This window comes from Stegodyphus dumicola, chromosome 5 (assembly GCF_044657685.1).
Source record: "Stegodyphus dumicola isolate Sdum_Otavi_A_Nest chromosome 5, ASM4465768v1".
NCBI lineage: Eukaryota > Metazoa > Arthropoda > Arachnida > Araneae > Eresidae > Stegodyphus > Stegodyphus dumicola.
The window spans coordinates 120,077,220-120,095,038 of record NC_140772.1 but is presented as its reverse complement, the minus strand read 5'-3'; the positions used below and the strand labels follow the sequence as shown (position 1 = coordinate 120,095,038).

Sequence of the window (17,819 nt, the reverse complement as noted above, 5' to 3'; positions counted from 1 at the left end):
TTTTTTTTTCAATTATCCGTGACTTGCTTCACCGACATTAGCTCGGATAATAGAGAGTACACTCTATTGTTTTGACATCCTATGTAGATGGACAAAATTTTAAGAAAACCATCTCGATAGAAGTGAATCTGGATGCATAATTAATTTCTTTGTAGCTTCTGTAGAATAGCATTTCTTTCTTTAGACTTTAAACTATGTTTCCTTCTGATGGCTCTATAAAAAAGAAAAAGAAATCGACATATAGTATCAAATTTATTTTCTAATTTCAGAATGTACTATATTCAAAACCATGCTTCCCGCTTCTATCTCCTTAATCCGATACAAATTTAATAAATCGGATAATCACTACGATACGGAGGGAACATTAAAAGGCATATAAGAATACTTTCTCTTATCTTAATGGAATTTCACTGTCAGCATAAGGTTATTCTAATACTTTATATTACGTACTTTATACTATCTTTATTTATATTTAATCCGATAGGCTGTTATCTATTTTACAACAATTCTAGGAAATAAGTATTCTTAGAGTTAAAATAATGTAACCATTTATATTAAATTTGAAAGAAATTCATATATTGATTTGTTTTATCATCTTCATAAAAGCATTATTTCATAGGATATTTCATAGAATCATTCAACTTTCTGTTGTTTTTTATTAATTTAACTAAAAAAATTACTGTAAATCTGAAAAATGCTAAAAGTATAAGGTTTCTGTGTTATTTAAAATATAAGTTTTCTTGAAATTTTTGTGTAAAAAAAATGCTATAAAAATTGTAATTAAATTAAAGTTATAAATGAGGTTAATATTCAGCTAAATTGAAAGCACTGGCAGAAAGCGCTTTATGGATTGTTTTCTGCCTGCTTTCCGCATGCCTTCTTAGTGTAATTGGAATACTCGACGCGTATTTGAGATGTCCAGGATTCGAGTCCCGGAGAGGGCACTGCTTATTTTTCTTCCGTTCTGCTTCAACCATACCTAACAAAACTAGATGTGGCGCCCGAACTAAAAGGTGGCGGACGATAATTCGTCACACCAGGATTTGGCGATAGGCTTCCCTAATCCCCAGTCACTCTTTAAAAAGGGGATGTTATAAGCATATTCTCCCTCCTTTCCGCATGTCTTTGTGGTGTAATTATAAGCATATTCGACTCTCATTGTAAAGTTTTAGGGTTCGAATCCGAGGAAGGTCAATGCCTATTTTTCCCGTCTTCCGCTTCAAAATAACCCACAATTTTTATTTAATCGATCTTGGCTTAACACGTCATGATAAACGCTCTAGGCCTACCGCACAGCAAACTAAATTATCATACTGATAGATAACAGAAGTCTGCAGTTTTAATCTAATTATATCAGTATTACATCTTACAAACATATCTTAATTACGAGCGCTTTAATTAAAGTTCTATAATAAATGTGTAGATAAACTGAGAAATTGAGCACTAATTGTCTTTTAGGGTGGCAAATTATCTCTCGGTGAAATAACCACTGTCATTAGATTTTAAGTAAAAGTCCTTTCTAAAGAATTTTCCGGCATGACAGAACATATCATTACAGTGATAGACAGGGGAAAAGAAAAGGCGGGAAGAACTTTTCTCTTCCTCTTCAATCAAATGGAAAGCGACAGTTGCGAGGTAATAAATACACTGAAGTCGCTGAAGATGACAATAATCCCAGTGAAGTTTCTGTGAGACAATCTTATTAACACGGTTCCCCTGGAAACAAGTTTTATTCATTACACTATTACCTCGTGTCAGAAGTCTTCTGAATAATTCATGGGAAATATCTACTGAATTCATGAATGAAGATGCGGACCTTGAGGTATACTAAGCAATGGTTTGGTTTAAGCTGATTTTGTTCAAACGTAGTCGTTTTCAGCGTTCGCTGGCCTCTTATGTGATCCAACTTTTCCAATTGTATATATATTGGATCTATATTTGAGGACTATTCAAAGCTTCGTTATCATTCTGAATAACGGTTTTTGTATAAGCTTGAACTAGTGTTATTTTTCTTCCTCGCTTCCTTTATTATTTTACACTTTTCAATCTTAGCCTAAAAGGCACCTTAGCCCTAATGGGCTATTAGACTCGAAACTGCATTTTGCGTTGAATCGCTATAAACGGTTTATAAACGGTTTATCACTTTTCAAATTGTTGCCACAACATTTTATCGCCCTGTATTATATTTAAAGAAATTAAATAATGAAGCATCCGCATGAATGAACGCATGTTTTTCGCATTGTGAAATAACTACGGTACTTAGAGCCATCAAATTTCAAGTAATGTAATCCTGGCGTTCGAATAGTGGTATACTAAATTGACAGGCGATCAGGGAAAACAATGCTTGTGTGGAGAGAAATGCTTGAGGGAGTAAACAATTCTGCAAAGCAGGTCTTTGTATTCGGTGCAGATGGGAACAAGAATATTATTCTAGCGTTTCAAGAAAAAGAGGGAAAGAATTTGAGATAAGGATGCCCTTCCGACACGAAAAAATTCGCGAAAATAGGATTCTTACGTTTTATCTTTCTGTAGTCATTTTAAGCTGTGATTTTGAAGTGAGCATGAATAAACAAATAATGAATTTTGATAATATTCTATTAAAAATCAATTTGTGAGATTATGTGTTTCGTTGCCCTTGTATTAATTGAAAGATCTGAAATTCTAATTGAAAAAAAAGCATTTCCAGCTAATGATCCTGATACTTTTCTTATTAATTTTATTAGGTATTTCCTCCCTCCTTTCTGCATGCCTTCGCGGTGTAATTGAAAGCACATAGTCGATTGCATAAGCTAAGCTATGTTTGTCGAGAAAAGCAATGGGTTTAGAAAATGTAATTCAAAAATCAAATGTGAGCATAAAAAATAAAAAACTATTATTGTATATAGGGACAATTAGGCATTTGATTTCGAAACAGGAAATGTGAAAAATGTGCCTTCGCCGGGATTCAACCTCTGCACTTCCCGATTGCCCGCCTGATGTGCTTCCCATTTACATCAGGAAGGCATGCCGTAAGGAGGGAGAAAATATGTTATATAAGTTTTAAATTTATCAATTTTTATTTTTATAAGTTTCTAAAACGGAAGTATGAATTATAGCTAGAAAATTCATTATTTTAGAAAATAAGTGCTAGAAGTATTGTTTGCATTCATAGAATTCTTTCTAATTCTTTCTAATAATTATTTCTAGTAATAGAATTTTCTTAGTTAATTATTTCTAATCCTGTACAAGAAACGCATTTAAAACTGCCTTTTTGTACAATGTGCTCAATAAAAATTTTATATTCTTTAATCATAAAATAACTGAAACTAATACCCGCTTATTCTTCCCTTTTACTTCATTCTATCCTACTCTTATGCTAATTCATTTTTATTTGCTATGAATAATTACTTTCTTTTTTTTACTTAGTAATTTTTGGCTACATTTTTTTGCGTCACCAAATGTAAAAAAAAATCTGATTTGGCCAGGGCACATGACCTCCTACTTATTCGATGTTTTAAAATAGTAGTGAGGTTTAAGATATCCGACTACGTTCCAATCGTCAATTTTGAAGAAATTTTACAAAAGATTTTTATTGCTTTATTTTAAAGCTAATACATTAAGCTTTCCAAAAGTACTTTTGTTTGGTCTCCCCTGTTGTTGCAAGGAAAATTATGACTGAACTTGTTCTACGGCGAGATCCCGAAATTTCTATTTAAGAACCTGGAAGTTGATCTCTAAAAGTACACATACTGTTTTAAATAGCTTTTAAAGGGAATTTTTCATTTGAATACATTTGGTTATGCTCAGAAGATGATTTTGAACCTTTATGTTTGTTATTAAGCTTCTGTTTGTGTTTGCATTACTTTAAACATATTTTTTTTTTTTAAAAAAGGACAAAATGAAACTAAAATATTGAAAAATACTTTTGTGGTAACATATCTAGTAACCCTGAAATTTAACAAAACCCAAAATATAAGAAAAAAAAAAACGAAAAATGATACTTTGATAATATGTCTATCACATGTTTCTATCATTTAAAGTAGTATTCTGCTAAATAACATGAATAATTTTTTTATTTACAACTATTATCCAAAATTTAGGTGTTAAACATAGTCGAATACCTTAAGCGATTAAAACATATTTCTAAAAATATAGTACTTAAAATGGCAACCAGCAATGATTTGATATTCTCAATTTTTTCAGTATGTATTATGATTTGATCACCTTTATGAAAAAAGAATGGTTGCTTCTTACATAAATTTTAGGCAGATTCTTTCGTTAAAATCGTATGTGTTAAATGCACACTTACAGCAAAAGCAAGAATAAAATATGTGCCTCTAGAAATGAATAAAATTCTTCAAGTTTTACGAAAACTTTCGATTAAATGTATACAGTACATATGAAACTAAAGGAACCTATGAGTAACATACTTATAAATGTTATTAATTGACATAGAGGTGTTCCTATTACTAATGCTAATTAACAAACAATGTTAATTCATTAACATTGTGTATTAAATATGTTGTGTTATTAATATAACAGTTTGACAAACCTGTCTTCCAAACTTTTATTATAGTGACGATGTATTTTTTTAGAAAATCTGTTGACAGTTCCAAGTGAACTATCACATGCAGCTCAGCATATGTGATCAAAATCTAATATGCTATTTTTGGGCTTGGAGAAAAATACTACTTTCGGTTGTCCAATTTACCAGAAATTCAAATAATATTTTATATATAAATGTAGAAACTTCAGAAATAGAAAAGAGTAAATTTTGGAATTGTGATATCCGATAATATACCGTCACACAAATACATCATTCTAAAATTAGTGCATCACTGAAAGCACCCTATCAAAATTTGAACCGGAAACATTACTTCCGTTACCTATGTATACAAGCTGGCGGGAGGTTAAAAAATGCGGAACATATTCCTATTTTTTTAATGTAATATAAGGGTATCACTATTGTTAAATTAATTTCTTAAAATGCTCTTTCTGTCCAAATATTTTTAAAAATGCTTACTGGGATTTTATTTTTAACTCTAAAGCCAATACATGATATTTAATGACACTAATTTAAATAAAGTTTTATTATTACTGTTAGTGTTATTTTAAAATACGTAATATTAATTGCCCAAGACGAAGCAATATTACATCTGAAATTATAGATCGGTAACTGTAACTTCCGCATTACCGTCTGAAAAAATATTTGATAATTATCTGTACTATTAAATAATGAGGAATCAACGTATGTATGTATATATGTTCCTCACATCGTAGAAAAACGGCGGCACCTGGAGCCACCAAATTTTGAACACACTCTATCCAAACATATGTGCACTTTGAAGCCCGCGTTTTGAATTTTGCAATTGTTTCATTTAAGTTACATTTTGTGCAAATTCAATGTATTTTTGATTAACAAACTAAGCGATTTAAAAGCGAACAGTGGCATCTCCAGTACGCCAGACTGTTGCCAATCGTCAAAATGTAAAATGTTTATCCTTTAATTTTAATCAAAAACTCTGCTATTTAAAGCAATGTGTTGCTACTACGTGAAATAAATTACTTTTATCTTATACGGCTCAGCATATTGCCATTCAGTAAAGCGTTAATTATTTAACTTTCCAATTTAGACTCTTAATGATGAAAAACCAAGCGATTTAAAAGCAACAAAATGCATTTCTTAAGAATATTTTTTCTTCTTTTTAATCTGATTCATTTAAATTAAAATGCATTTAAATCATAAGAACTTTTATTAGAGATACTAAATATTTTTAGGAAATTACATTAGCTGAACTCATTAAAATAATTGTGCATATTTTCCTTTTCAAAATAACTATTCTAAGCGGCTAGCGTATTGTTAAAATTTGAAAATTACTCTTAAGCTGAATAGAGTCCGTAGAAAATATAATAACGGCTAATAATTAGATACCGGTATTAAAAAGAATAATTTTCAAGTTATGGGTCTTTCTTTAATAAACCGCTTCGTATAGTGACTGACTAACAACAAACCGTTTTAACATTCGGAACACTTTCACTTATCAACTTCAGTAAGTTTCCAGCATAAAATGTTATCCCAAATATCAATAGACAATAATTTCATTAATGAGTTGAAACATAAATATTTACTTCACTATTTTAGAACATTTCTATGTAATTCCTGAAACTACTAAAATTTGTTAACTCAATACTTCTTCACGATAGAACGATGTGCAGATAAACCTTTAAATTGGTTTTACATATTTCGTTGTTAAAAATACATTCCATTGTTCTTTTATATCCATCTTCATATTTACACTAGTGCTAAAGAAGTAAGCAATAAACCCTAAAATAGGCCCACCAGCGGCCGAGCGGTAAAAGCCGCTGAACACTGGTAGTTCGGTCCGGGGTTCGAATCCCGGCGAACGGGCTGGCTGCATGGACGTTTTCGTGGTTTTCCCCATGTGTAATGTGGATACGAGCCAGTTTCCCTTAAAAAGACCTCCACAGGGCATCCCTCCATTTCCGTGTAGTGCCTAAGGGCGGAGCACGTAATAAATAAAAAAAAAAAAAAAAACCCTTAAAATAAAAAGGAAATTAAAATATACAATTTACATATGAGGTAGAAGTTTCATCTTCGAATGCAAATAGGCAACCAAAGTTAGCATAAAACGCAATACTACGATCACACCCCAAAGCCTTAAAAAGGGACATGCCTGACGTATGAGTCAGTTCGTAAGCACCGATAACTCTATATAATCCTAGATAGCCAAAACGATTGCGAGAGAACTGAATGTGGATCATAGACTGTGGAACTGATACCAAAAGGATCAAACTTTAGATGATTTGGGCCTGGGCAACGGATGATTACCACAACAGCAGACAATCGCTTTTTTTTATATGTGCAAGAAGGCGTAGATCGCTAATAGCACTACAGTTGATGTTGCATCTGTCTGCTGCTACAGGACGGTCCATATCCCGCCAAACTGTTGCGTCCACTGCATGATCGTGGACTGCATGTCTATGATTTGTGTTCCATTGTCCTCATCGCATGTCAAAGCACGACTGAATTGGGCCCATGAACATCGCAGTTGTATACCAGTGGGGACACATACTCTTACGGATGAGTCTCGATTTAACATCCAGAACGATTCTTGAAGGCCAATGATATGGCGACAGCCAGGGACACGCTACTCGACCCAAACATCGTCTAAAGAGACTTACGCAGGAGGAGGTTTATTTGTATGGGCTGGGATAACAACGAACGGCTGCACCAAATTCTAAGTGATTTATGGTAGTTCTGTCAAATCCATCCGATATCGCGACGAAATTCTAAACTCTCCTTGCGTCCTTTTATCGCTGAAAGTTCATTCCACATGTGTCGTGCCTTGCTAGATCACCTGACCTGAATCCCATACAGCATATGTGGGACATGTTGGGACGACAGATAACAGGTCGCAATTGGCCCCCAAGCAACCTCCATGAGTTCCGACATGCATTACTGCAGGAATGGGCGCTGTAGTAACGCTGCCATAACAAGCGATCAATGACACTATTGCCACCATGCTTCGCTTATGTCAAGAATTCGGTTCAGTTAGAGGTTATCATATCCGTTATTAGCGCGATGCTTCCATTGCACATTCTTCTGATCCATATTGTTTTCGTGATGTTGATGGTCGTAATATATGTGTTTTTGTATGTCCTTGCTTTATTGCTTGCTATGTGGTCTAGTAATACCACACCAACCTCTTGGATTATGTTTACGCGTAACTATTGAATAGTTTTTGTTTTATTCCGTGTTTTGCCTTTGTAGCTTATTTTTTAATTGGAGTGTATATGTTCAAGCATTTAATAAAACAGACCAGGAATACTTAAGTGATGCAGAAGATAAGAACTGGGAAAAGTATAAATGATGGTATTTAGTTGACGTATATGATATAATTATAATGGCTAATTATGTATGATACAAATTCAGAAGTCAAACAACAAAAATCAGCGTTGATTTTCAAAATTTTTACAGGTCTAGTTTCGATGGTTTTACCAAACCACCATCCTCAGCTGCAAAACCGAAGATAATTATATATATATATATATATATATATATAAAATAAGGCATTTGCGGTTTTGCAGCTGAGGATGGTGGTTCGGTAAAACCATCGAAACTAGTCCTGTGAAAATTTTGAAAATCAACGCTGATTTTTGTTGTTTGACTTCTGAATTATGTATGATACATTTTGATATTTGAAACCACGTGACAAAAGAACATTATATGTTTGCTTATTAATTATTATTTTTTCTTTCAGCTTGTTACTCGTACAGCGACGCACAGGATTGCACGACAAAAAATGGCACCTATTTTAATCGCACTTGCTTTGACGCTAACTATTCCTTGGCTCACAATCTCAGTAGTCTTGTCAAGAATATGACTAAAAAACCACCCGCGGACGAGTACTTCGTGTGAGTAAATTTAAACAGTATCGTTTCTTAATTCTGCTGCTTGTTGATTTATTTAAATGTACTAAATGTTTAATAGATTATCATGAATTTTACATATAGATTTTTCTTCACTAATTGCTTGGTTAAAATACTCTATATCTTTCAGTCTAGAACAGACAATAATCCCATACGTTTTAGCTTACCAGCGCATAGATTGAATAATAGGAACATTAATGAGCATAAATATTTTCCTTGAATACTGAAATCGTAGACAGATAAAACAGTCATCTTTCATTAATGTACTAAAACGAGTTAGAAGATATTTTTTTCTTTCTTTCCACATACCTTCATGATGTAATTGGAAACATGATAGAAGCGTATTCGAGAGGTCGAAGGTTCGAGTCCATGCGAGGGCATTGAACACTTTTCGCGTCTCCTGGTGCAAAATAACCTAAGACTCTACAAAGATTTAAATTAATAAGATGTGAAATTAAGAATCTGTGTTACTTGCAAATGATTTAAAATGATCGTGATTAACAGGACCTGATGACTTGAGAACTGAAAAAAGCTTACATAAAAACTTGCATCTCAGCACCTACAAAACTAAGCATCCTAGAAAATAATCTGGTCGGGAATTGGTTCATCTAGGAACTCATAATTACTACGCTTTTAAGTATTCCAATCAATACATTAGAGAATCAATACATTAGAATACAAACTAAATCAGTTCAACATTAGAGAAAAATCATTTGAATTCTACTACACGCTAGTTAATTTAAAAAATTACGAAATTATATTGAAAATGAAACATTTCGTAACCTCATCTGTGTTTAGCATGAAAAATCAGATTAATAGCTAGTTGAAAATAAAATTTTATTATATTGGCTAAATAATAGATAATTAACATTAATAATTAACTGCTAAATAATAATAGAAAATTTGAAGAACATAAATAAAAATAAATTATAAAAATGAAGTGCTACAATTTATAATCTTTCAAAATCTTTCTTTCCATTTATTCAGAAAGTTATCCTTGCCAGAGAAGATTCTTTGCTATTTTGTAATGTGGTAACAAATTTATTAGTTACAATAGGTTCTATTTTATGCTTAGGCTTTCATATAAAAATCAATTAATTATTTATAAAACTTAAATCTTAAAACGATTTTAAACAAAGATAATAAAAGTTTTACATACCTAATAGTTTCAATCTGAAATCAAAATCTTTGTTCCATGATAAATCAATATAATCAATATACATTTTGTTAGCCCTATTCAATAGGCTATGAAGGTATTTATGTGAGAATCACTTAAGTCAAAATGAATCATTCTAATGTTAATGGCAATAGTAAACAGTGTAACCGGCACATAGTTACCTGTCAACTTACAGTTATCTGTGAAATTAAACTTTAACAATCCAAGTTTCTTCTTATGCCTTACAGATGCTCTCAGTAAAAATTTAGTGAATATGAGACAGTTTCCCTTTAAATGTACTCCACGAAGGTTTCTCACTTTTTTAGCACCTTGTCCTCGCATGCTTTGCCATAATATAAATGATCCCTTTCAATGCTTTTGCCACGCGACACACATACAATTTTTAGCCTAAGTAAAAAAGTGCGTGCTTCTCCTAGCCTTCATATTTACTGGACACCCAACTGTTTTCTTGCGAAAGGGTTAGATAGTTAGGATATAATAAAGATAGTATTTTCCTTACCATCCGAATTTATGAACTAAAAATCCACATTAGCCATACCATCACGACAGTCATATCAGATGGCTTTCACCGTGTGCCGATTCAGAATAGATTATAGACTGGATGTTGGATCACGCAATGAAAAGCATTTTGCGTAGAGTAGTTATCTGTAATGTGTGAGATGAAATTGAAGTGTAATTCGAAACGTCCCACGTAAAGATGTACCTGTTAAATCATTTTTAACAATGATATGTGAAAGGATGGTCCGTTTTGACCTGATCCCGTATAATAATCGAATACTAGTGCTTTTTAGATATATGGGTTTTAGGGAATTCGAGAAGTTCACAGAAAGACTGGTTTGCGGACGAATTTTGGGATCTCTGTTCCAGCTGGTTCCATACTTGAAAAATGGACAGTGAAATAAAAGCATCTGAAGAATTTAAAATTTTGTTTTGAAAATTTATAAATTCTGAATAGAAGAAAACATAAATTCCCAAAGCAAATAATTTGACAAGGATTAATTATTTCATAAATTACTGAATATTATTTAAAATGTAATGACACACCTGAAAAATAAAAATTTCTTGTGAATATGGAAATATAATGTGAAATCAAAATATAGTGAAATGGAAGGATATTTTCCCCTTAATTAGAACTGACTTATCTTGTTCAAATCTGCAAAATTAATAACTGAACTCTGCTCAATAATTACAACAATATAACATAAATTTCGCTTATAAATACATTAAAAATTCTCATTCCATTCCCCTTTGAAAGCTTACATACCCTGACATTAAAAGAAAAATCAATTAGAAGCATTAATTGCTTTGAAATAATAATATTAGGCCTCAGAGTGTTTTACTCATCGAAATTGTCTTGACGAAATTGTCTTGACGAATCATTAATCTCGAAACAATTTAATCACTTTATATTAGATAGATTTTAAATATTTTCTTAAATTTCATTCTGAGATAAAAATATTTGATAATCAGAATTTTAAGTTATAAAGTATTAGACAGGTACAATAATTGTTTAGACCCTCTTTGATTCTGAAAACAGCCAGAATTCGCTTTAACATTAAACAATATTATAGTTTCGTAATCATTTAGTATAATTTTACACCAACATCTAAACACAGATGCTTTTAATATCCTTTTGGTCAAAAGCTTTTATCTAGCCATATTTCATTAAAGAAATGTTAGGAAGTCTCTCTTTAGGAATTATATCCGAGCTGATATGCGGTCGTTTCATAATTATCGTATTATATTTTCTTAACTATTTTTTTAAAGTTTTGCGATCTATGATAAGAAACAGTGTTATTTCGATGCAAAAATAGCTGATCAGCAAACTGTTTCTAATAGGCTGAAATAAAATTGCTGTGAAATACTCCAGAATCTCTTTATCTAAACCTGACCATTTACGGTTTAAATACTCAAATGAAGTTTAGCAAATCTTGCTGATGACCTATAGCTCAAAATCACATTTTTAACAAGTGTGTAATATAAGCAACTGTATTGATACATGGGGCAATCTTTATTATGATATATGGGGCAAACGTTTTTTAGTTTCTCCAATTCAGGATCCAGCGTTATTTGCATAACTGATACGTATATAATTGTTTTCTAAAATAATTTCGCTTTATCATCATACTAATTCATTAATTTCACGCCGTACCAATTTTTTTGTTCTTGCTTTAGGAGAAAAGCTGTGGTTTTACATGATGTGTAATTTAAAAGCCTTCTTATTGTTTTTTGAAGCCACTTTCCCTTTTACAGAGGTTTTAGAATTATATCAAAGGTTTATTTGATGAAATTTGTTTACAAACGCAAAATATCCTTCCAAACCGCTCATTGTTTTAATTTCACCAAAACTTCAATATTTCGTTATAAAATCCTGCCCATGAGTCTTACTACTATTTAAATGAAAGACTATATTTGTCGAAATTCTTTACAATAATTTTAAACATTTCACACTCCTGAGTAATATATTCAGCTGTAAAAGAGAGGAATACCAATAGCGTACTTAATTTCTATTATAAAACCATTGCAATTCAATTATTTTAAATATAAGTTTTAATATGCGCAAGTGGTATGTTGATTAGCTAAAAAAATATTATTATAATTTTTAAAATAAATTTTGGGAGTCTATAATATTTATCTCTAACGTATTGTGGTTTTATAAATATTTACAATAATTTCGAAATTAATCAGTCTAATAGTTTTCTCTAAATTAGTATGGTCTAATATTTAAGTCTTGATAATAATTTCAAAATGAGCTTACTTTGTATTCTAAAAATGTATGGTTTTATATTTCCGCGTAAAAGCCTAGATGTAAGCTAGATGTTTTAAATAAATGTATTTATTTGGCAAGCGAAACTTTCATATGAAATTTGTGTCCATACTAATTATAAATACTGCTTGGTATCTATAACGAAAAGTTTCAATATGGAACCGAGTGATATCTAATACCATTTATAGTTTCTTAATTTTTTAATAGCCATTACGTTTTGGGTGAGTCGTCGGGCATCGAAGAAACTGGAGGTGTCCGCTGGACACTTGCTCTTTGTCTTGTCTTGGCCTGGATTATCGTATTTCTCTGCTTGAGCAAAGGTGTGCAGTCTTCAGGAAAAGTAAGCTTTCAATTAATTTATTTCATGTACGAGTATAAGACCCGGTTTCTTTTGGTAGCATGAAATACTTGACCAGAACTCTTAAAAGGCAGCTAGTGACTTTTCCCGTTGTCTTTAGTACCACACAGAAAGCAAATAAGTGTAAAGCTATTAATCTAAATAATGAATCCGTTTTATTAATCCAAATAAATTTTAACAGACGATACAAATAAAGTTTAACAGACGATAAAATAACAAATAATTTAATAATAAAATAATTTAATAAGACGATAAAATAACAAATAATAAACAAATAAAGTTTAACAGACGATACACGGTCGTGCTAACGAAAGCTAATATTTTATATTTTTGGCTTTAAAACAAAGATAATGAATGAACTAAAGATAATGAAATTGTAATATTGCCTAAAGGCTTCACAGTTTAAATAGCGCGCAAGCTGGCTGTCGCAGAAACCGGCGTAAAGAAATGTAATGTCAAGAATAACTCATCGCCGCAGAATTTTAATTGCTAGAGAATCAAAGCAACGTGGCCTTCAAGCAAGCAGAACACATTCTGATTTCACTCTCGAAAACCTCCACGTAAATACTTTCTTCAATGTAGCTAATTTAAATATCGCACGCTTGCTGAAAATTTACATTCTGACAGGGAAATGAAACGAGGCTTGATAGAAAAGTAATTTAATTTAAAATAACGGGTTAGAAACTTAAAACGAACCTTACAAACGAAAGCATATTTTTAGTATGCAGCTTAGACTAGCGTATAGTACATTTTCCGGATATCCAATCCAAATTGTTTGATGGTGACATATTTTAATGAGGACGGGGAAGTGAAAATTTACTTTTATTTTTAATTGTCTTTTACTATCTCTGTATCAGCCAAATAATCTGCATGGATTAAAGCATATGTGGAATCAAATGATGATGACAGATTTCAAATAGAATCTATGAATTGTAAAGTCCTACCAATGTATGAGTTGTTAAGACCGCTGAATATTGGGTTTTCAATCAGAATTCTATCCGAAGCGAGAGGCCTGGTTATATGGTTGGTTTTTAGGCTTTCCTCCATGTATAATATAAATGCGAGCAATTTCCCTTAGAAAGACTTCTCCATAAAGCTGTTTCCTTTTTTGCTATCTCTGAAGGATTTACTTACTGATATTAGGAAAAGATTTACATATTTTCTTTCTTCCATTTTTCCTACTTACCTGCAGTAGTAATCAAAAGGAAATCAATTTAAAAATGCTAATAGGTTTAGCAGATTAAGGCTATTTTTGCATTACAAGAATTAAACATCTTAGCAGGCGAAATTATTTTACGTATTATGAGTTAATCCTGTTTTCTAGACATAATGAGTACTTTTTCAATGAATGAATTTAAATTTCTTGTATTTCTCTTTGATAACTAAGAGATGCAGATGTTTCTAACAGCTACTAATTTTGACTAAACTATGCTTTGAGCTAAAAGAAGTTGCATTTAATGTTACTAATTGCATTTCACGTTATTGCTATATTCATTAGAAGAGCCTAATTCGTTAAATTATATATATATAGTATTATTTTGAGCAGATCGAGTCCAAAAACCTAAAAATATAACCAATCCAACTTGTGCAAAAGCAAAAATATGTAAGTTTTGGAACCCCACAGACCAGGTTAATTTAAAAAAAAAATTATAATATCAGAATCAAATAATAATACTATTTTTTGCTGACCGAATCCAAAAAATCATGTAAAATGGAAGCAGTCCAACAATATTATATGTAATTCTTTTACTTTCTTATATTTTTTAATTTGAAATATAAGAAATTTAATGGCAGTATTCCTCTTTAATTATATATATAATAGAATTAAGTAAATTTAAATATTCCGTTCAATTTGGTAATAAAATAAGAATTATTACGTATAAGCGAATAAACCACTGTATCAGATGATTGTAAAAATAATGAGGTACAAGAAAATATTGGAAAATGGTAGTAATGGTAAACTTTTCCTAGTATATCTTCTTCAAGAGGTGTGGTATACGTAGTAATGCAAAAGAAAAAGCCTGTTTCCTAGTCAAGAGATGCACAAGAGTTATTACAAATATTATTTAATTATTTATTACAAGATAGACAAATTAATTCAAAAGTAAACTGTGCATTCACTAGCTTAACCCCCCCCCCCCCCCGATGGGCTGGAAATTGAAATGAAAATAGACTGCATAAACTAAAGTGAGGCAAACAAAAATATGTTAAAGGAAAATTTAGTTTAAGTTAAAACAAAAACAAAACAAAAAAACTTTTATTCTGAAGTCATGTCGTTCTTCTGTCGTAGCTCTGTGTAACGTTTATGAGTCCTTTGACCGCTAGATGGCAGCAGCACTGATATCAAAATTGAAATTTCACAATGAAAAATAAATTTACACAACCGCTATGACCACAGCTAGCGTAATGATTTTCATATAACTATCTCAAATGTGTATAAGTTTCACTTAGAAAGGCGGTGTACTTTCTGCGCTTAATTTTATAATTGTTCTCAATACTTTAGGGTTGACTTTCTAGAGAGCAAAGGGACATTTTAAATAACTTAATACCTTTAGCATCATTCATGTTTTGAGTTCCACCAATAGATGGCAGCAGTAAGGTTTAAAACCACTGATAGAGAAATAGCTCTCTCGATGTATAATAAATTCCGGAGAAAAATTGCGGGAAAAAAAGAATTGTAGTTTGCAAACTTCAGATTGTAGTCTAAACAATCTTAAAGTTTGCTAGCAAAATTTCAAAATGAAAAAATAATATAAATAAATAAATAAAAATAAATTAAAGGCTATAAAGATCTTAATGTTAAAATTTAACACAATATGACGATTGCACACATTTTATTTTAACAAATGAAACAAAAGCTACAGTTGAGAAACGTTTAATAATCTAGGAAATAGTTCTGCAGAAATTAAAGGTGTAGAACATAAAACCTTATATTTAAAATGAATTGTTCAATATAGTAAAGCTGAATGATGAGAATAGATTTTCTGTGGTATTCTTTTCGCCGCGTAAATTAACGCCACGAGGAATCTTGTACACTTAATTAACAAAGATTTGAATATTCAAGATTTAACTGTGGATCACTTGTGCATGAGGCTTGCAACAAATGTCTCTCTCATGTAGCAGTACTTTGGCCTGAATACGAAAGCCAAAAGCTATAAACGATAACCCCTCGAAAATGTTTCCTTCAAGACATTTAAAAAGGAATTATTATTTAGTACATTGTACTGTGATTTTACTTTCAGAAGTATTTTTGAAGAGTCTAAGTTTGTGAATACTTTAAAAATCTCTCATTATCTTTTAAAATTAATATGAACTCATTATTATTTTATTCACCTACAAAGCATTTTTATGGCAGGCAGATATTGAAGAATGTTTCAAATACTTCTATATATATATTTATAAATTATTGACGTAAGAAGCTCAATTTATTGCACGTGATTAATAATAATAAGGCACATTTTGTGAAGTACAGTAATTTAAAAAATAATACATTATAAATATTTGAATTATTCATGTCAGAATGCATACATTTTAATATTGAATACCCCCCTTACTATTTGGATTAAGTAAGCTAGTACTTGGATTGAGTGCAGTACCTACTGTTTTGATTGAGTCTGTTACTTTAGAATAGACACTTCGAGCCCATTTTTTGTTCAACTATGACTCATAACCATGGTAATGTCTGCTGCAGGAATTTTGTTTCTTGTCTTTCATAATTCCCCTAATTCACTCATTTATGTGATGAAGTGATGAAGATATATGTGAGGATTGTAAATGAGTGGAGGTTCACTAGGACCTTGAAGTGCTTATTTTAAATAACATATGAATATTTACTATGAAAATTTATTTCTTAAAAGAAATTTCGTTATGAGTGTAGAAACTAGGCATCTAAATTTCATGCTCAGTATCTCTTAAATCCCCCCCCCACTAAACCTTTTGTATATTTCATTTATTCTACATATTGCAATATAATTGAGAGTTATCAGAGTAATAGTTATGACTATTTACATTTCATAATTTTGTAACAAGAAATTAATTTTTACAATAGAGTTTTGAACCGTGGATGACCAAAAGTTTGAAGCAAGATAATTTTATTCCCAGTTTTCATTTCTGGTGGGATAAGAGCTGATTACATAATCGGTGCAACCTGTGTTTTTATAAAACAAAAAATGAAAACATTTCCAGTTTCTGCTTTATTTGCAAGATTAATGAGACGCAGTCATTATGCATGTGTTCTGTGCAATAGGTGACCAAAATAGTTAAATCCCTAATTTGCTATGCCATATCAACTAACAGAAAGGGATTTAGCAAATTTTAGACACTTTTTTAAATGTATTGAAATTTTTTTTATTATTTGTAAATATTTAAGGTTTATAATTTTTTTTTAAAGTGGTACATATATTTTTACACCTGTGTCCACGAAAGTCTTTACCAGGCCTCTGTATACGTAGTCATTTGTCATGACTTATGTCGTCATTTATTATAAAAATGTTTTAAATGAATGCTAACGTGTTCTTATTTTTAATTTTAAAAAAATCTGAAAAGTTTCAAATTTTAAAGGTCGACCAGTAGGTTTTTTTTAAGGTTTTTTACTCTCTCCCTGAACTCGTAGTCTACCAGTCTGCAGTTAATACTCAATCCTAATAACCCATTTTTTATTTGTTTCCATAGGTTAATTATTAAGCATCATTTCTTCCGATAGTCAATAACATATTCTTGGCGCTTGCGCCACATAAAATTCGATTCAACAGCAGAATATTTAAAAACAGCATATCTTTAGAGAATCCGACAGAGAGTCTCACGCGCTGGAGATAAAAATGATTTTCTCCTTACAGTGTTGGGACTGCTCGCTTTGAAATCGTTGAGTTTGTAAAACTTTAAAGATTTTTTTATTAACAAAGTAGATAGTAAAACAAATTTAAAATTCGGGTGTCCAAGGGTACACGTTCCTGCGGACTATTACATTATTCAAAATTTTATGTCTCCAGGTACCGTTGCTTTTCACATTGCGAGAAACATACATTCATGTAGATTTTTCCTTATTTAATGTCCTTAATCTAATACAGGGCGATAATATTTGATTGAAA

At 31.3% G+C, this 17,819-nt stretch overlaps 1 protein-coding gene across 3 annotated transcripts in view; it reads left to right on the top strand.

The window, feature by feature from the left end:
* LOC118190582 (sodium-dependent proline transporter-like) overlaps window positions 1–17,819 on the top strand; it is a 258,842-nt gene that overhangs the window by 207,385 nt on the left and 33,638 nt on the right. For all 3 annotated transcript variants that reach the window (XM_085816989.1, XM_035361343.2, XM_035361336.2), the window contains 2 exons: window positions 8,262–8,415; window positions 12,582–12,714. In XM_085816989.1, coding sequence (XP_085673115.1) covers window positions 8,262–8,415; window positions 12,582–12,714 — 287 coding nt within the window. The remainder of the gene's footprint in view (window positions 1–8,261; window positions 8,416–12,581; window positions 12,715–17,819) is intronic.